This window comes from Triticum dicoccoides, chromosome 7A (assembly GCF_002162155.2).
Source record: "Triticum dicoccoides isolate Atlit2015 ecotype Zavitan chromosome 7A, WEW_v2.0, whole genome shotgun sequence".
Classification (NCBI taxonomy): domain Eukaryota; kingdom Viridiplantae; phylum Streptophyta; class Magnoliopsida; order Poales; family Poaceae; genus Triticum; species Triticum dicoccoides.
This window is the reverse complement of record NC_041392.1, coordinates 122,538,258-122,563,658: the sequence shown is the minus strand read 5'-3', so window position 1 is coordinate 122,563,658 and position 25,401 is coordinate 122,538,258. Positions and strand designations below refer to the sequence as shown.

Sequence of the window (25,401 nt, the reverse complement as noted above, 5' to 3'; positions counted from 1 at the left end):
ATCATGATGATGGAGATCATGGTGTCATGCCGGTGACAAGATGATCATGGAGCCCAAGATGGAGATCAAAGGAGCTATATGATATTGGCCATATCATGTCACTATTATTTGATTGCATGTGATGTTTATCATGCTTTTGCATCTTGTTTACTAAGAACGACGGTAGTAAATAAGATGATCCCTCATAATAATTTCAAGAAAGTGTTCCCCCTAACTGTGCGCCGTTGCGACAGTTCGTTGTTTCGAAGCACCACGTGATGATCGGGTGTGATAGATTCCAACATTCACATACAACGGGTGTAAGACAGATTTACACACGCAATACACTTAGGTTGACTTGACGAGCCTAGCATGTACAGACATGGCCTCGGAACACAGAAGATCGAAAGGTCGAGCATGAGTCGTATAGAAGATACGATCAACATGAAGATGTTCACCGATGTTGACTAGTTTGTCTCACGTGATGATCGGACACGGCCTAGTCAACTCGGATCATGTTATACTTAGATGACTGGAGGGATGTTTATCTAAGTGGGAGTTCATTGAATAATTTGATTAGATGAACTTAATTATCATGAACTTAGTCTAAAATCTTTACAATATGTCTTGTAGATCAAATGGCCAACGTTGTCCTCAACTTCAACGCGTTCCTAGAGAAAACCAAGCTGAAAGACGATGGCAACAACTATACGGAATGGGTCCGGAACCTGAGGATCATCCTCATAGCTTCCAAGAAAGATTATGTCCTAGAAGCACCGCTAGGTGACGCACCCGTCCCACAGAACCAAGACGTTATGAACGCTTGGCAGACACGTGCTGATGATTACTCCCTCGTTTAGTGCGGCATGCTTTACAGCTTAGAACCGGGGCTCCAAAAGCGTTTTGAGCGACACGGAGCATATGAGATGTTCGAAGAGCTAAAAATGGTTTTCCAAGCTCATGCCCGGGTCGAGAGATATGAAGTCTCCGACAAGTTCTTCAGCTGTAAGATGGAGGAAAATAGTTCTGTCAATGGGCACATACTCAAAATGTCTGGGTTGCATAACCGCTTGACTCAGCTGGGAGTTAATCTCCCGGATGACGCGGTCATTGACAGAATCCTTCAGTCGCTTCCACCAAGCTACAAGAGCTTTGTGATGAACTTCAATATGCAGGGGATGGAAAAGACCATTCCTGAAGTATTTGCAATGCTGAAATCAGCAGAGGTAGAAGTCAAAAAGGAACATCAAGTGTTGATGGTGAATAAAACCACTAAGTTCAAGAAAGGCAAGGGTAAGAAGAACTTCAAGAAGGACGGCAAGGGAGTTGCCGCGCCCGGTAAGCAAGCTACCGGGAAGAAGCCAAAGAATGGACCCAAGCCCGAGACTGAGTGCTTTTATTGCAAGGGAAGTGGTCACTGGAAGCGGAACTGCCCCAAATACTTAGCAGACAAGAAGGCAGACATCACAAAAGGTATATGTGATATACATGTAACTGATGTGTACCTTACCAGTACTCGTAGTAGCTCCTGGGTATTTGATACCGGTGCGGTTGCTCACATTTGTAACTCAAAGTAGGAGCTGCGGAATAAGCGGAGACTGGCGAAGGACGAGGTGATGATGCGCGTCGGGGAATGGTTCCAAGGTCGATGTGATCGCCGTCGGCACGCTACCTCTACATTTACCTACGAGATTAGTTTTAAACCTCAATAATTGTTATTTAGTGCCAGCTTTGAGCATGAACATTGTATCAGGATCTCGTTTAATACGAGATGGCTACTCATTTAAATCCGAGAATAATGGTTGTTCTATTTATATGAGAGATATGTTTTATGGTCATGCTCCGATGGTGAATGGTTTATTCTTAATGAATCTGGAGCGTAATGCTACACATATTCATAGTGTGAATACCAAAAGATGTAAGGTTCATAATGATAGTCCCACATACTTGTGGCACTGCCGCCTTGGTCACATAGGTGTCAAACGCATGAAGAAGCTCCATGCAGATGGACTTTTAGAGTCTCTTGATTATGAATCATTTGACACGTGCGAACCATGCCTCATGGGTAAAATGACCAAGACTGCATTCTCAGGAACAATGGAGCGAGCAACCAACTTATTGGAAATCATACATACTGATGTGTGCGGTCCAATGAGTGTTGAGGCTCGCGGTGGCTATCGTTATGTTCTCACCCTCACTGATGACTTGAGTAGATATGGGTATGTCTACTTAATGAAACACAAGTCTGAGACCTTTAAAAAGTTCAAGGAATTTCAGAGTGAGGTTGAGAATCAACGTGACAGGAAAATCAAGTTCTTGCGATCAGATCGTGGGGGAGAATACTTGAGTCATGAATTTGGCACACACTTAAGAAAATGTGGAATAGTTTCACAACTCACGCCGGCTGGAACACCTCAGCGTAATGGTGTGTCCGAACGTCGTAATCGCACTCTATTAGATATGATGCGATCTATGATGTCTCTTACCGATTTACCGCTATCATTTTGGGGCTATGCTTTAGAGACTGCCGCATTCACTTTAAATAGGGCTCTGTCGAAATCCGTTGAGACGACACCGTATGAATTATGGTTTGGGAAGAAACCTAAGCTGTCGTTTCTAAAAGTTTGGGGATGCGATGCTTATGTCAAGAAAGTTCAACCTGAAAAGCTCAAACCCAAGTCGGAAAAATGCATCTTCATAGGATACCCTAAAGAAACTGTTGGGTATACCTTCTACCTCAGATCTGAAGGCAAGATCTTTGTTGCCAAGAATGGGTCCTTTCTAGAGAAAGAGTTTCTCTCGAAAGAAATAAGTGGAAGGAAGGTAGAACTTGATGAAGTATTACCTCTTGAACCGGTAAGTGGCGTAGCTCAAGAAAATGTTCTTGAGGTGCCTGCACCGACTAGAGAGGAAGTTGTTGATGATGATCATGAAACTTCAGATCAAGTTGCTACTGAACTTCGTAGGTCCACAAGGACACGTTCCGCACCAGAGTGGTACGGCAACCCTGTCTTGAAAATCATGTTGTTAGACAACGGTGAACCTTCGAACAATGAAGAAGCGATGGCGGGCCCGGATTCCGACAAATGGCTGGAAGCCATGAAATCCGAGATAGGATCCATGTATGAAAACAAAGTATGGACTTTGACTGACTTGCTCGTTGATCGGCGAGCCATAGAAAATAAATGGATCTTTAAGAAGAAGACAGACGCGGATGGTAATGTGACCATCTATAAAGCTCGGCTTGTCGCTAAGGGTTATCGACAAGTTCAAGGGGTTGACTACGATGAGACTTTCTCACCCGTAGCGAAGCTGAAATCCGTCCGAATCATGTTAGAAATTGCCGCATTCTATGATTATGAGATATGGCAAATGGACGTCAAAACGGCATTCCTTAATGGTTTCCTTAAGGAAGAATTGTATATGATGCAGCCGGAAGGTTTTGTCGATCCTAAGAATGCTGACAAGGTGTGCAAGCTCCAACGCTCGATTTATGGGCTGGTGCAAGCATCTCGGAGTTGGAACATTCGCTTTGATGAGATGATCAAAGCGTTTGGGTTTATACAGACTTATGGAGAAGCCTGCATTTACAAGAAAGTGAGTGGGAGCTCTGTAGCATTTCTCATATTGTATGTGGATGACATACTGTTGATGGGAAATGATATAGAATTCTTGGAAAGCATAAAGGCCTATTTGAACAAGTGTTTTTCAATGAAGGACCTTGGAGAAGCTGCTTATATATTAGGCATCAAGATCTATAGAGATAGATCGAGACGCCTCATTGGTCTTTCACAGAGTACATACCTTGACAAGATATTGAAGAAGTTCAAAATGGATCAGTCAAAGAAGGGGTTCTTGCCTGTATTGTAAGGTACGAGATTGAGCTTGGCTCAATGCCCGACCACGGCAGAAGATAGAGAAAAGATGAGTGTCGTCCCCTATGCCTCGGCCATAGGGTCTATCATGTATGCTATGTTGTGTACCATACCTGATGTAAACCTTGCCGTGAGTTTGGTAGGAAGGTACCAAAGTAATCCCGGCATGGAACACTGGACAACGGTCAAAAATATCCTGAAGTACCTGAAAAGGACTAAGGAAATGTTTCTCGTTTATGGAGGTGACGAAGAGCTCGTCGTAAAGGGTTACGTCAATGCTAGCTTCGACACAGATCTGGATGACTCTAAGTCACAAACCGAATACGTGTATATTTTGAATGGTGGGGCAGTAAGCCGGTGCAGTTGCAAGCAAAGCGTTGTGGCGGGATCTACATGTGAAGCGGAGTACATGGCCGCCTCGGAGGCAGCACACGAAGCAGTCTGGGTGAAGGAGTTCATTACCGACCTAGGAGTCATACCCAATGCGTCGGGCCCGATGACTCTCTTCTGTGACAACACTGGAGCTATTGCCCTTGCTAAGGAGCCCAGGTTTCACAGGAAGACCAAGCATATCAAGCGTCGCTTCAACTCCATCCGTGAAAGTGTTCAAAATGGAGACATAGAGATTTGTAAAGTACATACGGACCTGAATGTAGCAGATCCGTTGACTAAACCTCTCCCTAGAGCAAAACATGATCAACACCAGAATTCCATGGGTGTTCGATTCATCACAATGTAACTAGATGATTGACTCTAGTTCAAGTGGGAGACTGTTGGAAATATGCCCTAGAGGCAATAATAAAATGATTATTATATTTCCTTGTTCATGATAATTGTCTATTATTCATGCTATAATTGTATTATCCGGAAATCGTAATACATGTGTGAATACATAGACCACAATGTGTCCCTAGTGAGCCTCTAGTTGACTAGCTCATTGATCAACAGATAGTCATGGTTTCCTGGCTATGGACATGGGGATGTCATTGATAACGGGATCACATCATTAGGAGAATGATGTGATGGACAAGACCCAAACCTAAGCATAGCACAAAGATCGTGTAGTTCGTTTGCTGTAGCTTTTCTGGATGTCAAGTATCATTTCCTTAGACCATGAGATTGTGCAACTCCCGGATACCGTAGGAGTGCCTTGGGTGTGCCAAACGTCACAACGTAACTGGGTGACTATAAAGGTACATTACATGTATCTCCGAAAGTGTCTGTTGGGTTGGCACGAATCGAGACTGGGATTTGTCAGTCCGTATGACAGAGAGGTATCTCTGGGCCCACTCGGTAATGCATCATCATAATGAGCTCAATGTGATCAAGTGGTTGATCACGGGATCATGCATTACGGTACGAGTAAAGTGACTTGCCGGTAACGAGACTGAACAAGGTATTGGGATACCGACGATCGAGTCTCGGGCAAGTAACGTACCGATTGACAAAGGGAATTGAGTACGGGATTGATTAGGTCCTCGACATCGTGGTTCATCCGATGAGATCATCGAGAAGCATGTGGGAGCCAACATGGGTATCTAGATCCCGCTGTTGGTTATTGACCAGAGAGTCGTCTCGGTCATGTCTGCTTGTCTCCCGAACCCGTAGGGTCTACACACTTAAGGTTCGGTGACGCTAGGGTTGTATAGATATGAGTATGCAGTAATCCGAAAGTTGTTCGGAGTCCTGGATGATATCCTGGACATCACGAGGAGTTCCGGAATTGTCCGGAGGTGAAGAATTATATATAGGAAGTGTAGTTTCGGCCATCGGGAAAGTTTCGGGGGTCACCGGTATTGTACCGGGACCACTGGATGGGTCCCGGGGGTCCATCGGGTGGGGCCACCCATCCCGGAGGGCCCCATGGGCTGAAGTGGGGAGGGGAACCAGCCCATAGTGGGCTGGTGCGCCCCCCCTTGGGCCCCCATGCGCCTAGGGCCGGGAACCCTAGGGGAGGGGGCGCCTCCACTTGCCTTGGGGGGTACTCCACCCCCTTGGCCGCCGCCCCCCTAGGAGATCCCATCTCCTAGGGCCGGCGCACCCCCCTAGGGGGCCTATATAAAGGGGGGGAGGGAGGGCAGCCACACCTCAAGCTTTGGCGCCTCCCTCTCCCCTGCTACACCTCTCCCTCTCGCAGAAGCTCGGCGAAGCCCTGCTGCGTTCACTGCTGCATCCACCACCACGCCGTCGTGCTGCTGGATCTTCATCAACCTCTCCTTCCCCCTTGCTGGATCAAAAAGGAGGAGACGTCATTCGCTCCGTACGTGTGTTGAACACGGAGGTGTCGTCCGTTCGGCACTTGGTCATCGGTGATCTGGATCACGGCGAGTATGACTCCATCATCCCCGTTCTCTTGAACGCTTCCACTCGCGATCTACAAGGGTATGTAGATGCACTCTCCTCTCGTTGCTAGTTGACTCCATAGATTGATCTTGGTGAAACATAGGAAATTTTTTGTTTTCTGCTACGATCCCCAACAGGAACCTCACAAGGTCTATGAGGCGCTAGAAGATCCGGATTGGCTCAATGCCATGCATGAAGAACTCAACAACTTCGAGCGCAACAAAGTGTGGAGATTGGTGCCAAGGCCAACGGGGAACCACAATGTCATTGGAACCAAGTGGATATTCAAGAACAAGCAAGATGCCCATGGAATGATCATTCGCAACAAGGCTCGTTTGGTAGCACAAGGCTACTCCCAAGTCGAGGGTATCGACTACGGTGAAACCTTTGCTCCCGTTGCTCGTCTTGAATCCATTCACATGTTGATTGCATATGCTTCTCATCATAACTTTAAGTTACAACAAATGGATGTGAAGAGTGCTTTTCTTAATGGTCCTATTAATGAATTGGTTTACGTCAAGCAACCCCCCGGGTTCGAGGATCCCTACCTTCCCGATCATGTGTATCAACTCGATAAGGCACTCTATGGCCTTAAACAAGCCACACGTGCGTGGTATGACCACCTTACCGAGTTGCTACATGATCGTGGTTTTGAAGTTGGGCTAATCGACCCCACTCTTTTTACTAAGAAGGTCAAAGGGGAGTTGTTTGTGTGCCAATTATATGTTGATGACATTATCTTTGGTTCTCCTAACAAAGCTTTCAATGAGGAATTTGCCGCTCTCATGACCTCAAAGTTTGAGATGTCCTCCATGGGAGAGTTGAAGTTCTTTCTAGGGTTCGAAGTGAAGCAAAGAAGAGAAGGAACCTTCATTAATCAATCCAAATACACTCAAGACATGCTCAAGAGATTCAAACTAAGTGATGTCAAGCCGGCTTCCACTCCAATGCCCACCAAGTGCCAACTTGACTTAGATCCCAATGGTAAAGTGGTGGATCAAAAGGTATATCGCTCCATGATTGGTTACTTGCTTTACCTTTGTGCATCTAGACCGGATATCATGTTGAGTGTGGGAATTTGTGCACGGTTTCAAGCTGCACCTAAGGAAAGTCACTATGTGGCGGTCAAACGAATCTTTCAATATTTGGCTCATACCCCAAACTTTGGCTTATGGTATCCAAGAGGATCAAACTTCAAGCTTGTAGGGTACTCGGATTCCGATTGGGCGGGAGACAAAGTGGATAGGAAGTCCACTTCCGGAGGGTGCCAATTCCTTGGTTGCTCTTTGGTAAGTTGGTCTTCCAAAAAGCAAAGTTGTGTGTCTCTCTCGTCCACCGAGGTGGAGTATGTTGCAGCCGGGAGTTATTGTGCACAACTCTTATGGATGAGGCAAACTTTAAAGGATTACAGTGCCATTTGTGACAAAGTGCCCCTTTGGTGTGATAATGAAAGTGCCATCAAGATCTCTCTCAACCTGGTGCAACACTTCAAGACGAAGCATATTGAGATCCGGTATCACTTCATCCGGGATCACATTAGGCGAGGAGAGATCGAGCTCAACTATGTCAACACTCATGATAACCTTGCAGATATCTTCACGAAGCCCTTGGATGAAGCAAGATTTCGTGAGTTAAGGCATGAGCTAAATATCATTGATTCAAGCAATGTTGCTTGAACTCTTGCACACCCCACCGTACTCAACATGTTGTCTTGTTTAGATGTAGGCATGAACATAGGGGGAGTGATGTTCTCTCAATGAACTCTCCCTCCCCCTATTATGCATAAATTGACCGAGTCTTTCACATTAGCCATGTTTGATGGTACTTGTGCTTCAAAGACGAGTTTTGGTCATGGACCCAAGGATAATTCTTCGCGGTGCCATACCAATTGACTCAAACATAGGTGGCCTCGGCCGCCGTCCTCTCTTCGAGAGGTTGGAGTTAGCCTTGTTGTCCTCATGTCGTTTTCTCTCGTTCTTTCTTTGCTCTTTGTGTTGGGTTCTCCTTGGGTGTTGCTTTTGTGCTCTTTCTTCCTCCCTTCGGATTGCACTCATTTGATCTTGGCTTGGGTATAGGTGGTCGGGCGGTACAACCGGTATCACGGGCGGTTCTACCGCTGGTACCGAGTTGTGCCGTCCCAATGGATCGGTGCTTGGGTGGTTCCACCGCCCAACCCATGGTAACCTACGTCTGGTACTACCGGCTGTCGCCAAGCGGTACTACCGCAGCCTCCCAGGCACCGGAAGTATCGCCTCCAACCACCGGTCTGCACCAGACGAGCGGTACAACTGCTCCCCTTAGCGGTTCTACCGGGGCGTGTCTACGGGCCTATATATACTTGACGGGGCTGAAGGGTTGTCTTTTTCCCTTTATCCTCGTTCCTCTTCTCTTTGCCCTAGCCGCCGACCATCTCTACCCCTGCCCCGGAGTGCGTCTCGCGCTTCGGATCCTTGGCTCTCCGTGGATTCTCTCCATGGAGGCCTCCCGATCTCTTCCCATGGATGGTGGTAATGCCTCGTGTTCTTTGCTCCTAGTTCTTTCTAGGGTTCTTCCTTGTCTAGGGCATTACTTAACTTTCATTGCTCAAAGTCCTCCTATCTTGTTTGCAGCACTTAGAATTCGGAATATTACTTGTGTGATTCGTATGCCTCAGTTAGATCTATCTTTCCTGGTGGTGCCACTGTCAGCGGTTCTACCGCCCCTCCGGGCGGTACAACCGCTGGAGCGGTACTACCGGCGAAAGATCCGGTACAACCGGAGTATATCAACCACAAAGCACTGTTCTATCTTCTCTGTTGTTGCAACTTGTTCCTTTTCTGCTGGTGGGTGCAATCCTCTCATTCGTGTTGGGTTTTTGTGTGTTATTTTCGTGTGTGTGTTCAGGTGGCTCTAATTCTTGCTCTGCTCCTCGCAAGACCAAGAAGAGGGCACGAAGGACCTTGCGCCCGGTTGTGTGTGATGATGAAGAAGAAGTTGTGATTCCCACCAAGCCCACTCGCCGTGAAAAGTCTGTAGCTGCTAAGCAACGTGTGGTTATGCCGTTGCATCGTTGGAAAGCCAAGGATTGGGAAGCCTACCGATCAAAGAATCTGTATGAGGTTCCCACTGCTCCCCGCTGGACCACCGTTCAGTTTTGGAATGAGATGCAAGTGCAGATTGTTCATGAACTCTTTGAGCACAACAAGAACAGATATGCCAAGCAGTGGACAATTGATCTTGACCATTGGAGGAACAACATGGAGTATTTTGGTGAGGTGTTGGCTCTCTGCGAGGAGTTTGATCTTATCAAGCTCATGTCAGTCAACTGTGACTTTGATGTTCAACTCATCCATCAGTTCTATGCCACGGTTCATTTTGGGGAAGATGATGCGCGCACTCTCACCTTCATGTGTCGCGATGAACTGTTTCACGTTCCCTGGAGGGCATTCTGCAATGCTATTGGGTACGAGGATACCGGTCTGGAAGGAAGGGGTGGCATTCGTCCTCATGACTTTCCTGAGTCCATGCTTAAGGAGAAGCTTGCCCCTCTGTACATTCGGGGCTGTGGGATTATTGGAGAATCCAAGGATTTGAAGAAGGTCTATGACATCATGCATCGAGTGTTCCGCAATGTGCTCTTACCCAAGGTGGGCAATCAAGATGAGATTCATGGTTATCTGGTTGATTTGATGGTTTCTATGAAGACCATGGTGGGGACAGGAGCAACGTTTGATGTGTCAAATTGGATGTGGCATGAGATGTACAACATGGTCATCTACCGTAAAGTCCCAATCTATGCCCCGTTTGTCATGTGCTTTCTGAACTCTGTGTGGGCTGTTCGTCGTCCTGGAGAGCTCCTCACGTCTCCAGACAACCTCACTGTTCATGTGGTCAAGCTCCTTAAGAAGAAGAAGCATGCTGAGCCTCGCTTCCCTGAAAATGCTCCTGAGGATGTCTATGCTACTTCTGACGATGAGGACTTTGAGCTGGAGCCAGGGGCCAAGCCTTCGTGGGTGGCCAAACTCACTGCCAAGGTGAAGAAGACCTTTTGTCTCCAGGCTGACATCCAGAAGAAGATGTATGAGGCACATGTCAATGAGAAGCTTGCACGACGTCGCCAAATTGCAATGATGAAGCACCTCAACATGCCGGTTCAGAGTGGCTCTGAGAAGAGCATCACCTCAGAGGAGCGTTGGATTTCCACCCATAGCACCTGGACTGATGATGAAGCCCCTCCCCAGCCATCCTCCTCGTTTGCAGCAGCTGACAATGCCATGGAAGAATCCGATCACGACGACAATGACGACTCTGATGATGAGGATCCAGATGCGACCGAGGAGTCAGAGGAGGACGCCTGAGCTTTGGGACGCTAGCTTCGCTCTTTTCCTTTTTGGTGTTTTGATGCCAAAGGGGGAGAGGGTTCTATAGGTCTTGGGGATTTGCATGGGTTTTTCCCTTTTTCTCGTGTTTTAGTGTCGGTCTTTGTTCGTGGACTTATTTCGTTCCTTGCTGTGTGTGAGACTTATGTTACTCCTCTTACCTTTTCGTTCATCGGTCATTTTGGTTATTATTGCACTCTAAGTATTATATTGTCTCTCCTTTTTGTGCTCAGGGTGGTGAGTCTATAAAATCTAGGGGGAGTCTAGTCCTGTAAGTGTGCCCATGCTTTCTAACAGCTAGTTCCTATTGGGGCACACATTCAGGGGGAGTTCCGTCTAGAATTCTTTGACTTGTATCTTGCAAATCGTGTTGTTGTCATCATCCACCAAAAAGGGGGAGATTGAAAGGGCATTTCCCTACTTTATGTTTTGGATGATGATGACAACCCTTTGTGGTCTAATCGTGTGCTATATGTTTTAGGTTCTCGATGCTTAGGCTTACATCGGATTGCTATTGCCTCTCGTAGGAAAAGATCGAAGACGTGTCCTCTATGCTTTTATTTTCTTTAGTCGTAGAGTTCCCCTACTATCAAGAGGGAATCCTCATTAGGAAGCTCTGGGGGAATCAGTTCACGTACACTTTCCTCACCCCTCCTTTGTCTTCCTCAGTTGTGAGAGAGAGATCCCCTTGTCTTTCCTTCGTGTTTCTGCTCTTCCCAGCGGTTGTACCGCTCCCTGGAGCGGTTGTACCACTGGACCTTGACGCTCTCCTACTTTGACCGTGCGGTTGTACCGCTGCCTCCGGGCGGTGGTACCGCCTCCTTGCTCAACAAAGGCTAGGACGGTGGTTCCGGCCATGCACCGCTCAAGTACCGGTCTCGTCTCTGTTCCGAGGCGGTAGTTGTGCGGTGGTGGCCCGGTTGATCCGGTCGATCCTCGTTGACCGGTACCACCGGTGGTCTGAGCGGTTCTTCCGCTCAGAACTTCGCCGCCCAAGAGCTCAAGGCCATGCGGTTGTTCCGGTCTTGCACCGCTCAAGTACCGGTCTCGTCTCTGTTTTGAGGCGGTAGTTGTGCGGTGGCTGGGCGGTTGGTTCGGTCATTCTCTTAAACCGGTACCACCGCCTAGTGGCCCGGTTGTACCGCCTGGTAGGGTTCTGCAGCTACACCGTGAGTCCCGGTTGTACCGGGACAAGGACCGGTTGTACCGCTGCGGGGATGAAAGCGCAGCAACGGCTGGATTTAGAGGATTGGTATTTAAGAGAGCTTCTCCCACCTACCACTCTCACCTTTGACCTCTCCCACTCCACCATTAATGCACCTCAAGCTCTCTTGCCCGATCTCTTTCTCTAGCCACTCAAACTTGTTGATTTGCTAGGGATTGAAGGAGGAGACCTAGATCTACACTTTCACCAAAGGATTTTTGCTTTCCCCATACTTTCTTGCGTGGATTTTGTTACTCTTGGGTGTTTGAGCACCCTAAACGGTTGAGGTCACCTCGGAGCCATATTCCATTGTGGTGAAGCTTCGTGGTTTTGTTGGGAGCCTCCAATTAAGTTGTGGAGAGAGCCCCAACCTTGTTTGTAAAGGTTCGGTCGCCGCCTTCAAGGGCACCAATAGTGGAATCACGACATCTCGCATTGTGTGAGGGCGTGAGGAGAATACGGTGGCCCTAGTGGCTTCTTGGGGAGCATTGTGTCTCCACACCGCTCCAACGAAGACGTACTTCCTTTCAAAGGGAAGGAACTTCGGCAACACATCCTCGTCTCCACCGTCTTCACTCTTGGTTATCTCGTACCTTTATTTGAGCAAGCTTATTTGTTTCTTATCTCTTGCTTGCTTGTGTTCCTCTCCTAATTGCATCATATAGGTTGCTCATCTAGTTGCATATCTAGACAACCTACTTTGATGCAAAATTTAAATTGTTAAAGAAAAGCTAAAATTGTTAGTTGCCTATTCACCCCCCCCCTCTAGTCAACCATATCGATCCTTTCAGGCGGCGACGACGGAGGGAATTGCGTCCGATGGCGAAGGGGGACGATGATGAGGCTGCTGCGGCCGGGGGCGAGATAGGGAGGCAGAGGCGGAGGGCCGGGGCGATGGTGGTGGTACTACTTTTTTTTTGAGGAATGGTGGTGGTACTACTAAAAGCAAGGGTATGCGGCAGCATCGCGTCTTCTGTTGGCTCGCGGAAGGAGATGCGCGAGATGTCGCCTGTGGCGGCGTGGCGCGGGGAGTGCGCTGGGGAGGTGGGGGTTGGAACCGCTGGATCAGGGCGGGTGAGGGAAGGGAGGGCATGCAGTGGCAAAGGGTGTAATTTAGTAAAAAAATTGTGTTTAGCGTTAAACATTGCAGCGTTCTGGAGCGTAAGATAATAGCATTGGACGGATCAGATGAATTGGTTCTCCGCCCTCTCGTGTTTTTATAGAGGTAGTAGATGAAAAAAGAAAGAAAGAGCGTGGTACCATTGTGCGGTCGCACACCTGTTCATTTTTTTTGGCGGAAACTATACACTTGTGCACTTGTACAGTTGTATACCAAAACGACGGGGCACACGCCGCACCAACCTTGTGCATCTCTGACCGGACTTGAATGAGAAACCAAAAAAATCGGGTGGAACGGTCCAGAAGCACGTACTCCTACCTATAGCTGCTCACGGGTTATTTCGAAGAGAGAAGCAACGTTCACCTGCCGCGTCGCACGCACGAAATCCAGACGGTCTGGCCCGCGCTGCTGCGTCCGCGCGCCGTCCAGTCCGGTCCATGCATGCGCACAAACAGAAACAGGCACGCCGCGCCACCCGCAGCTGCGCAGCAGCAGCTCTCGCGGAAAGAAACAGCCGCGAACGAGCGAACGAGAGAACGAAAGCGACTTTTCTCTTCTTTCTTGCCCCCAAAGAAAAGAAAAGATCCCTTCAAAAAAAAGAAAAAAAGAAAAGAAAAGATAAACAGAAAGCCCCGCCGCTACCCAGTCGCGCTCGTCGACCCTGCAAGGAACGAAAAGTCACGGCCACTCTCGGGGTAACCGAGAAACGAGGCGGGGATCGTGCGAAAACCGGAAGCCGCCCCCGCGGTTTTGGATCCGTTACCACGGGATTTTCCATCCATCCCATCCTTGGGTCGGGTCGGCGGCGCCCATGGGAAAGGAAAACACGGAATGCAATTAAACCCGTCCTGATCCAAAACCACGGCCCCTCGACCACGGCTTGGCTTGCTGCGCAGGCCAGGATTAATTTCTTCCCGGGCACTATAAAACGTCCCCCCTCCTGCAACCTGCGATCCACACCTCACCACATTCCCGTCCCCGTCATCCATCTGTCACACAAGCCATTCCATTGTTCGTTCCCCCGTTCGTCGAGCTCGTGGTGTTCCTGCTGCAAAGGTAATGTGCCTTGGTTATCTCCACGGTTTTATCTGCTCCGTGCAATGCCGGCCGTTAATAGAGTTTGTATTGTAAGCGCTGTTCGGTTTGGTTCGGGGTGTCATTTTAATTATAATTATCCAAGCAAAAGACACTTTCGCCTTGGCATCTTGTTTGTTTTTTCCTAGCAAACGAAAGAGATGCGATGCGATGCGATGCCCTCCGCTCTTCTTGTTCGGAACGTAGGGCTGTCCCGGCGCCGTCGACGCGACCTCGCTGTCCGGACGGGCATTACGATCCCGTTTCTCCTCTCGCAAGAACAAGAACCGCTGCTTTTTCTGCTACAGAAAAGATTATTCCTGCCAGCTTTTGGTTATGCTCTGTCGTTTGTGATGCCATAGAGAAAATCTTCTTGCTTAACAGCACCAAAGAATTGCCAGCCACTTGGCAACCTCCTTGGTGTTTCCCCATCGTTTCGGCACATGCCCTTTACGCTCTCTCTCTCCCTCCCTCGGATGCCCGTTGGCCTCTGGAGTGCAGACCAAGCTTCTAGATTGTGGATTTGTGTTGTTGCGGCAGGGCCCCACTCGTTAGTGCTGGCTCAAGAAATCACCTTGCTTTTTTTGCTTTTCTTCTACGACAATCTCATTGCGTGTGCCGGTGAGTGCGAGCTACAGTACATTAGGCGCGTCGCCGTCAAATCCCCAAACTTTTCCCCTGTTCCCCACCTAATCCATCCAATTTGATATTTGCATCGGTTGAAAATCAGAACCCATCCACTGCGCCCGTCCAAATCGATCGACCTGCAGTTTATGCTCTCTCCAGAAAAAAAGCTTGGCACTTTAGGGAAAAGCAGCCAGTAGACGGCACAGTATATGCTAGTTGGATCCTTGCGTAGTTAGTGACACCATTAGACAGGTGCTGCTGGTAATATTTTTAAATTTGGCAGAAGAATAATTCGGTTCGGTGTTATCCATTATGTCATGTCAGCTTGAGAGTTGAGGCGGGCCTACCAACACCAATAGTCCAATGCCACCACCTGTCCCTCCAATGCTCTCACCACTACCACTGGGGGTTTGGGTTTGGGTTTTGCCTATTTATTTGTCCTCCTGGATCTTGGAGAAAACCTCCTCCGTTTGGCCTCTCTCCCCTGCTCCCTCCCCTGCACCCCCACTGGGTACGTATGCCTCTGCCTCTGGTGTCAGCACAGTTCTTTCCATCCCCCCGTGCGCTCGTCTTGGGTGGTGTTTTGCTTGGATTCTTAGCCAATCTCGCCGGAAATCTTGGCCTTTGCGGCTCCGGGTAGCCGTTCACTTTGATCGCCAGTAGTTTCTTGCCCCGCTGCTTTTCTCGGGGGTTTCTTGCACTTCTTGCGGTTCGTGTTTGGTGGGGCGTCACCTCAATCCCGCGCGGCTTCTTGCTGACGCGTTTCTCGGCTTCTCTGCTCCGAATCCCTCCTAGATTCCCCGCCTGGTTAATGAGCGGACTCCTCCTCTTCTTTTCCCCAAATTTTTACCCTGGGCCAGTTAGAAATTTTTAGTCAGAGCTCTCTTAAGGAGATTCTTGGTCAAGTACAAGTTTTTGGTTAGCCTGGGATCTTGCCTGAGAAATGTGTATGGGGTTTTTTGCTGCCGTTTTTGCGGCCTTAATGGCATCAATGATCTGGAAGAAATCAGTGAACGCGCTTGCTCAAGTTTGCCCCCTTTTTTTTCTCTGTAGAAACATCTTCAGAGAACGACTGGTTTGGTATGGAATCGGTACTTGGTTAAGTTTGGTGCAAGATTAATGCTCGCTTTACCTTTGCGTTACTTTGATTTCTTCGATCTGTGAGATTTTACCAGTCTTGGTAAATGTTTCACCACCTCTGATTAGTCTTGATTTCCAGTAGTATATTTTTTTTGCGTGCTTCTGTAATAATACTAGTGTTGATATCCTAGTGGCTGTTGACTTTGGTTCTTGGCAAGTACAGTAAATGTTTTGATTCTCCAAGGCTGAATGCTGATCTTTACCTTGCTCTGCAGTTTTGTGTCCTGAGCCATGGCTGCCAAGCTGACTCGCCTCCACAGCCTCAGGGAGCGCCTTGGTGCCACCTTCTCCTCCCACCCCAATGAGCTCATTGCACTCTTCTCCAGGTGAGGATCTCAAAACATGTCTACCTGTATGTGAAACTAACCTCTGTTATGGATCCAAATCATGTTGACATGGTGCAAGTTTCATTCTCATCTTTAATTAGTTTTTAGCGCATCAAAATCAACATTAGAAGGTGATGCATGCATATCTTTGGCACATCATAGTGAAGACTAGAGGAATTTGGATCATGTTGAAATGTTACATGTTCTTAGCTAGACTAGACTTCTGTATAATCTGGTAGACAGGGTAGTGCTGCTCACATAGTTCAGCTGTAGGAAGAAATATGAGGTGCATCACTCTTCTCTTTTCCTGAAAAAATACCACTCTTTGCAGGTATGTTCACCAGGGCAAAGGCATGCTCCAGCGCCACCAGATGCTTGCTGAGTTTGACGAACTGTTTGAATCCGACAAGGAGAAGTATGCGCCCTTTGAAGACATCCTCCGAGCTGCTCAGGTAACATAACATCGTCGACTTTCCTGCTCAAGTGCCTGCCAGTTGAAATTTATATTCAAGGCGTTCTAATTCTCTTCCTTGATGTAAATGCAGGAAGCAATTGTGCTGCCCCCATGGGTTGCACTTGCCATCAGGCCCAGGCCTGGTGTCTGGGACTACATTCGGGTGAATGTTAGTGAGCTCGCTGTTGAAGAGCTCACTGTTTCTGAGTACTTGGCATTCAAGGAACAGCTTGTCGATGAGCAGTAAGTTTCAGGATGAAATATTAGCAGCTGTCGGTGAATTGTACATTCTACTTGTAGTGAATAACCTTGTGCCTTTTTCTTGACAACAGTGCCAGCAGCAAGTTTGTGCTTGAGCTTGATTTTGAGCCTTTCAATGCCTCCTTCCCGCGCCCTTCCATGTCCAAGTCCATCGGAAACGGGGTGCAGTTCCTTAACCGTCACCTGTCTTCCAAGTTGTTCCAGGACAAGGAGAGCCTCTACCCTCTGCTCAACTTCCTGAAAGCCCATAACTACAAGGGCACGGTAAGCTTCCGATACGTGGAACCTACCAATCTGGAATGCTTGAATTCATAAATCACTTGTGAACCTGACATCCTACAAAGAACCGCGTAATGATTTGATCCATGCCCTCTCGATAATGAAATGTCATTTTCAATTACAGACAATGATGTTGAACGACAGAATTCAGAGCCTTCGCGGTCTCCAGTCAGCCCTTAGGAAGGCAGAAGAGTATCTAGTCAGCATTCCTGAAGACACTCCCAGCTCTGAATTCAACCACAGGTTATTTCTATGCAACTTGACTTTACCATGTAGCTAAGGTTAAACTACTGCAAATGGAATAGCTGCTCACGGTTTTGAGGTGCAGGTTCCAAGAGCTTGGCTTGGAGAAGGGTTGGGGTGACACCGCAAAGCGTGTACACGACACCATCCATTTGCTTCTGGACCTTCTTGAGGCCCCTGATCCGGCCAGCTTGGAGAAGTTCCTTGGAACCATTCCAATGATGTTCAATGTTGTCATCCTGTCTCCCCATGGATACTTTGCTCAATCCAATGTGTTGGGATACCCTGATACCGGTGGCCAGGTAAAGCTGCTTGGAAGCAATTTTCTGTTAGCTAGTTTTTTCAGGCTTCCTAGTTCTGATCTGACAGGATATTGTTTAACAGGTTGTGTACATCTTGGATCAAGTCCGTGCTTTGGAGAATGAGATGCTTCTGAGGATTAAGCAGCAAGGCCTTGATATAACTCCCAAGATCCTCATTGTATGTTTGAGATAACAATGTTGGATGTTGCAATTTCTAAGACCTTGTTTGTCAGTGTGTTGTGACTAACTGGGTAAATGTGCCCACCAATTTTATTTGATGCAGGTAACCAGGTTGTTGCCTGATGCTGTTGGAACCACATGTGGCCAGCGGCTGGAGAAGGTCATTGGAACTGAGCACACTGACATTCTCCGTGTTCCATTCAGAACTGAGAATGGGATCCTCCGTAAGTGGATCTCGCGTTTTGATGTCTGGCCATACCTGGAGACATACACCGAGGTAAACGCTTTATTCGAATAGCGTTCTACAGAGCTAAAACATAGTATCTGTATTCTGAGATCATGCATGTTTAATCACAGGATGTTGCAAACGAACTCATGAGAGAAATGCAGACCAAGCCTGATTTGATCATTGGCAACTACAGTGATGGTAACCTTGTGGCCACTCTGCTTGCCCATAAATTGGGAGTTACCCAGGTCGGTTTTGTTGTACTGTATACATCAGTCTTGTATTTTTGATTAGCTAAATTACTTATGATTTCTCTTGTACATGAATACAGTGCACCATTGCCCATGCCTTGGAGAAAACCAAGTACCCCAACTCAGACATCTACTTGGACAAATTCGACAGCCAGTATCACTTTTCATGCCAGTTCACAGCTGACCTGATTGCCATGAACCACACTGATTTCATCATCACCAGCACATTCCAGGAAATTGCCGGAAGGTAACATCTCTATATTTTCAGTAGAAACATTGTTGGCTGTGACAGTACCAGGACGTTTATCTGATGCTTCCCTCTTTTGTTTTTGCAGCAAGGATAGCGTGGGCCAATACGAGTCTCACATTGCTTTCACCCTCCCTGATCTGTACCGGGTTGTCCATGGGATTGACGTGTTTGATCCTAAGTTCAACATCGTCTCTCCTGGAGCAGACATGACTGTCTACTTCCCATACACTGAGACTGACAAGAGGCTCACCGCCTTCCACTCTGAAATTGAGGAGCTCCTGTACAGCGATGTTGAGAACGATGAACACAAGTGAGTACTCACCTCTATGTGATGTAATAACTAGCGCATTTCACCTGGTTTACAGTAGTGCCTTCAATTTTTTGAACAATTGCTTATGTTCTGCTGTATGGTGTACATGCTCTTCCATTCAAGTATAACCATTTTAAATCTGTTTTCTACAGATTTGTGTTGAAGGACAGGAACAAGCCAATCATCTTTTCAATGGCTCGTCTTGACCGTGTGAAGAACATGACTGGCTTGGTTGAGATGTACGGCAAGAATGCACATCTGAAGGATTTGGCGAACCTTGTGATTGTTGCTGGCGACCATGGCAAGGAGTCCAAGGATAGGGAGGAGCAGGCTGAGTTCAAGAGGATGTACAGTCTCATTGAGGAGTACAAGCTGAAGGGCCATATCCGTTGGATCTCTGCTCAGATGAACCGTGTTCGCAATGGTGAGCTGTACCGCTACATCTGTGACACCAAGGGAGCATTTGTGCAGGTATACCACCATGTCACTCCATATTCTTCTGTGATCAACATTTGGAAAAAATAAACAGCCTTGGGTTTGTACCGGACTAAACTCTTGTTTCAATTGTTTCTAGCCTGCATTCTATGAAGCTTTTGGCCTTACTGTCATTGAGGCCATGACATGTGGTCTGCCGACAATTGCGACATGCCACGGTGGCCCTGCTGAAATCATTGTGAATGGGGTGTCTGGTCTGCACATTGATCCTTACCACAGTGACAAGGCCGCAGATATCTTGGTCAACTTCTTTGAGAAGTGCAGCGAGGATCCAAGCTACTGGGACAAAATGTCTGAAGGAGGCCTGAAGAGAATTTATGAGAAGTACGGATTCTAATATTTGTCCTGCCAGATAGTTCTAAGTTCTGTCCCTGAACAAATATTTATCCTACAATTTTTGAATGATCAGGTACACCTGGAAGCTGTACTCAGAGAGGCTGATGACCCTGACCGGTGTGTATGGATTCTGGAAGTACGTGAGCAACCTAGAGAGGCGTGAGACTCGCCGTTACCTTGAGATGTTCTACGCCCTGAAGTACCGCAGCCTGGTAAGTTATCTGACCGTCAAATAGAAACAAAGGCAACATATATCTATGTCCACTTCAGCACTCACTTACGATTTGTATGTTCTCTTGAATCCAGGCTGCTGCAGTTCCATTGGCGGTTGACGGCGAGAACTCCGACAACTAGCCCGGTGCAATGGGGCATGAAGAGGCGCATTCAGCGGGAGGGTGAAGTGTCGGCTGCGTTATGATTTGTCTGCCGTAGTTTTCATTTGGTCTGGTCGTGGAGTGTGTTAATTTGTTGTCTCGGCACATTTGTGAGGTCCTGGGCAGTGCTCGCTGGTTCATGCCAGCCGCATTTGTTGCCTGGAATAAACGCCTGCCCATGGTGTTCCATCTTTCATCAGAGTTCAATGCAATGTTTCGTTGTCTGTCTCATTTCTCTGTCTTTCAAAATTATTTGATCACCCCTTTTGTCATGAATGAACCTGGTGTGTGTGTGGTTTTGGTCAAAGCTTCACTGATGTGTGCTGCACTGTGGAGTTTTTCTGAAGAATAGTGCCGGTCTTGGCAAGGACAAAACCAAATGCCAACAACCTATGCACTGTAACATTGGTTATGTGATCAAAGTTCTCCGGAAACTAAATACTACTTTGTAGTGTCAAAAACGCTTTTATATTATGGGATGGAGGGAGTACCTTAATGCAATTTGGGATAGTAAGTGCTCCTGAGTAGGGTTTCTCTTAAGCATAAAGCAGCTCTTGGCATGGACACAACCAAGTGACACACAGCCTTTGGAATTGTGGTCGATGTCAGATGGAGAACTCAAAGAAAACTTCATGGTGCTCGTCGAGTACCGAGTCTCGATGGAGCAAAACTCAAGATCTGGCTTGTATTGGTTATAAAATGGCAATGGCCTTTTTTCAAGGCATTGTTTTTGGGTGAACTCAGACTTTTCTCAGGGTGAAAACCCAAGATCTTCAATCGAGCAAACGACAATGCTTGTGCATTGTTTTCTTTTTGAAGACGTTGCTTTTGGAAAACCCTTTTTGTATTTCGAGTGTTGTCTTCGATGATGGTTAGAGGGTTGCTAATGCTAGTGATTCATCAACGTGGCACAAATTTTCTTTTCTGTCTTTTTAATTTTTTTGGTTGTGTATCTTTATGCCTTTGGACATCTTGTTCGTACAGAATTCGGGTGTAATTAGTATCTTCGTGATATTGATATATATTTTCTTTGTCAAAAGGAGGTGAGGGCAACATTTTAAGTTAATAAAAACGTCCTTCATAAAAAAAAGGAGGTGAGGGCATAAATTTTTTTTTTTTTGGCGATTGGCGTTGATCACAGTCAATTCAATTTCCGTTGGTAATCCACTCATAGCCTGCAAAATCTGATGGCGATGGAGATAGGAGGATCGGGATGTAAAGAGATGCCGCTGAAGAGAAAGTTAGTCAGTTACCTAGGGTTTCCGTGTCCAGCGGATAAATCGCACACTCGCCTCCGGCGCCTCCGGGCCGTGCCGCCGCCGGCGCGCACACCGATTGGGTTCCTTGCCTGCACCTTTTTTTTGTGTGTGGAGGAAACCTTGCCTGCACCTCTGCTACTGGTGGCGTCTCCCGTCCTCATCGCCGCTATAGGTGGCCAGATTGGCAAGACAGAACGGGCCGGCCCACCAACTGAAGCACCCGCTAAAGCTCCAGGTTTTGGGAAAATTCTGAAAGCTTTCGGTGTTTATTTCTTTTTTCGGTTTTTTGGACGGTTGGAGTATCAGCAAAGTTAGCTATGGACAAGAGGTGCGTGGAAGCTTACTATCCATATGCCACAGCCATGAATTGGTTTGGTTGCGAGATCTTATGGGTTTCCCCTCTAGTCTATCCCAACTTGTTTGGGACTAAAGTCTTTGTTGTTATTTTTTGTACGGTTCTTATTCGGGTTTTTATTTTCTGTTTCTTTTTTCCATTTTATTTTTATGGTTCCTTTTTCTTTCTTTTTTATTATTCTTGTTTTTAAATGCATGAACGTTTTTTAATTCATGGGCTTCTCCAAATCCACGAACTTTCTTATAAATCCATGGACATTTTTCAAATTTGTGATCTTTTTTAAATTATTCATGAACCTTTTCCAAAATTAATGATTTTCTTTAAAATTCGTGAACTATTTTTTGCTAAACAATGATCATTTTTAAAAATCCATGAACTTGGAAAAATATCCATGAACCTTATTTAAATTTGTGAACTTTTTTCATGTTCGTGCCTTTGTTTCATAATCGTCGAACTTTGTCCAAATTTCGGACTTCTTTAAAAAAAGTTGAACTTTTTTTTCAAAGTTGTGAACCTTTTCCCAAATTCATGATCTGTTATTTTTTTTCAAATTTCATGATTTTCGTTTCAAATTAAAAAAACATTTTTATTTTTTCTCCTTTTTCATGAATTTTTTTAAGTCAATGATCGAATGGTCAACAGTTGACTATCAACCGGGAAGAGTGAGGAGGGAGCAAAAAGGAGGCATGCAAGTAGCGAGCGAGCGGGGGTAGGAAACTATTTATTGGGCCGACCCGAATAAGCGGCTACGTGAGCGCCGTTTGCCTTACTTGACACTGCAGGCGCTGAGGCGGAGGACACATTCTGATGACCACTCTGTGTGGGGCGTGTGCTCAGCGGCCGAGGGTGAACGTCCAAATTCCCAGGCGGCCCGCTTATCTTAAGCTGCTTTGTTCACCGTAAAGAGATTTTTTTGCAAGGAGAAAATGGAGGGCGGCGCTAGGCGCCAACCGGCTGTACGAGGGAAAGATCACCCCCACATCTGCCCTTGATTGCGGTCGTGTAAGCCGTTTGCTCAACAACGTCCATCGTCTCTCTCGCCATACGTATTTCCCACTGCATCTTCCTCCTACACGCTTTCCTCGTTGGCTCGAGCAGCGTCCGTTGCGGAACACGTCAGCTCCACTCATTGCCGCACCGATTACTACCGCGGAAGCATTGCCGCCATTGTCCGAACATAACCGTGGCAACACACACACACAACACTGCTAGCCATGCCATAGAAGCGTTGTCGCATCACCTGGTCGGCTACGCTTGGCACACTGTAGTAGCACTAGCCACCTAAACTCACAACACTAGTTGCCCGTGGTCGCAAAAGCCATGGCCGCTGGTTAGAGCATCACCTCAGCCCCTCCCCAGCACAACAAATTCTTGCTCACTCACGGCACTGCTTGGCAAAGCTCGCAACAACCACACCATAGGTTCGCAGCAAAGCCCCACTATTCTCTCGGCCGCCATTCTAGCATCGATGGTGACCTCGTGGCAAACTCCAGCTCGCTTGCAGCACACCCGAACAAGCTCGCAACAACGCATGGGATGGTGTCCTCGCATCACCAGGTGTTGTCCCGTTGGAGAACTCTAGCAGTGAGTTTACAACATCGGCCTTGCAGTAGCGATGGGTGACGACTTACAACTCCGGAGACGACTCGCATCACTGGCGCCCCAACGGCTTGCAGCAGCGGTGTGTGGCGTCTTGCGGTAGCGATGCATGGCGGCTTGCGGGATCCAAACTGGGCCTACAAGCCAACACTAGTCTTTTCTGCACACTTTATCCTCACTCGTGTGCATCCCGGAAAAAGTTTCTACTTGGTCATCATCCTTAAATTGCTCCAAGCCAAGCACACTTAACATCGGAGTTCTTTGCGAATGAGCTCCCGAAAAAAGTCAATCATTCCTATTAAGTCAAGATCTCACTTACAACCCGACTCATTGAGGAGTACAAACTGAAGGGCCATATCCGTTGGATCTCCGCTCAGATGAACCGTGTTCGCAATGATGAGCTGTACCGCTGCATCTGTGATACCAAGGGTGTGTAATTTGATGTCTCCAGCACATTAGCGAGGTCTTGGGCAGTGCTTGCGGGTTCCTGCTAACCGCATTTGTTTCCTTGAATAAACGCCTGTCGATGGTGTTCATCTTTCATCAAAGTTCAATGCATTGTTTCGTTGTCCTTTTCACTCCCCTGTCCATCTTCGAAGTTGGATGATCACTCCTTTAATCATGAATGAACCTGGTGAGTGTGTGCGTATGCGTGGTAACATGGTTATTTGATCAAAGCTTCATAGAAAACTGACACTTCTAAATGCAGTTTGGCACAACAAGTACTGCACTGTGGAGTTTCTCTGAAGAATAGTGCAACACTTGGTAAGGACAAAACCAAATGCGATCAACATCTTAGATGCAATTCGGTATAAGAAGGCAAGAACTCAAAGAAAGCTTCATGTACAGAAGCGGCATGACATTTGGGGATCGGCATAGCACACAAGTCGATTCGAAGTTTCGTTGGTAAGGCAACAAACTAAAGCAGATGGCAACGGAGGTGGTCGAACCGGGAGGTAAAGAGATCAAATAAATTAGTTACCTAGGTTCTTGGGGCCAGCGAATAGATCGTCCACTGGCATCCTTCGCATCTGGGTCATGCCGCGGTCTTCATCGCTGGCAAGCACACCACTGGGATCCCCTGCCTCTCGCCGGTGGCAGAGTCTCCCGTCCTCATTGTTTTGTGTGCCTTCGTCGTCGCTAGAGGTGGCCTGGTTGACGAGACAGATGGCATCGAGCGCGGCAACAACCCTCAGAGACAGGCCCAAGCTTTTCCGACGGCCACTTTTGTTGTGTGTGTGTTGGAGGGCCTGCTTATCTTATGCTGCTTTCTCGCCGAAGCTTATCTCACGGTGCTAAGGTCAACTCTAACCGATCCCCTAAAAAAATAGAGAAGGATCCGGCCGAGTAAATCTTAGTAGAGTATATTTACTTTACTAATTTTTGATCCGTTCTATCCGATCCTCTAAATTTAACGGAGTAAAGCTTACAGTTAGCTTATGCATTTCGTCGAACATTTGGCATGCGCGCTCCGGCGGCGACAGGACGGACAAGGCGAAACCATGGCATGTGAAGCTGCGGTTGGTTGTGCCCAAGGAGGGACTGTTGGTGTCACGGCCGACAGGCACGAAGCACGATAGGAGTTCGTCGTGCGGCGTGGTTGCGCCTGAGTACCTGACACATCGTTCTTGCCGTCGAGCTTGAGACACGACCGCCAACCGGGCATACGAGGATTGCTGTGGTCCGGGGCTTTGAAATCCATCCGGGAGGAGAGCGGCGGCAAGCCCGGAGGCGGGGTCATCCCTGGTCGTCCCCGGCCCAAGCGCGCCGCGCAAGGCGCAGTCAGGGCGGTCCGTTTGATGTCGTCTTGTAGATAGCCCAGGTTAAATTTCCCCTGCCAAAAAGACGGGACACTGTTTCTGCTCCGGTGCTTCCCCTGGGCTGAATGCGAGGTGGAAAAACACATTGACGGTCAGGATGAACCAAAAACAGTTCATAACGAAGGGCACGATTGTCTTTGTTGCCCCCGCTTATAGCCGTCGAGGAGCCCTGCGAGGCCCGTACGGGCCCGGTTAGATCGTATGCCCGGCCATATACATATTTTTATATGGCGCGTTTCGTTCACGCGTGCAGCCGCCCGCGCGTGGGCAACATGTGTCACGGGTAGTTGCCAAAACTGTCCCATCATATAAATGTGGACGGCAACCACCTCCGGCCGCATCGCCCACCATTCCCCCCTCC

General features: G+C 47.6%; 1 protein-coding gene across 1 annotated transcript; it reads left to right on the top strand.

The window, feature by feature from the left end:
* Nucleotides 1-14,938: 14,938 nt before the first annotated feature.
* Nucleotides 14,939-20,283, top strand: LOC119327915 (sucrose synthase 1-like). Its single transcript, XM_037600983.1, has 16 exons — nt 14,939-15,091; nt 15,936-16,046; nt 16,378-16,498; nt 16,592-16,743; nt 16,833-17,025; nt 17,165-17,283; nt 17,369-17,585; nt 17,668-17,763; nt 17,869-18,042; nt 18,123-18,239; nt 18,323-18,489; nt 18,578-18,802; nt 18,955-19,273; nt 19,377-19,621; nt 19,707-19,845; nt 19,940-20,283. Exons 2-16 carry the CDS (start codon nt 15,952-15,954, stop codon nt 19,985-19,987), a joined length of 2,427 nt encoding a protein of 808 aa, XP_037456880.1. The 5' UTR covers nt 14,939-15,091; nt 15,936-15,951; the 3' UTR covers nt 19,988-20,283.
* Nucleotides 20,284-25,401: the final 5,118 nt, after the last annotated feature.

Coding starts and splice junctions, on each gene's coding strand:
- LOC119327915 (XM_037600983.1), top strand. CDS start 15,952: ATGGCTGCCAAGCTGACTCGCCTCCACAGCCTCAGGGAGCGCCTTGGT. Junction 16,047..16,377: donor CTCATTGCACTCTTCTCCAG/GTGAGGATCTCA, acceptor CACTCTTTGCAG/GTATGTTCACCAGGGCAAAG. Junction 18,490..18,577: donor TTCCAGGAAATTGCCGGAAG/GTAACATCTCTA, acceptor TTGTTTTTGCAG/CAAGGATAGCGTGGGCCAAT.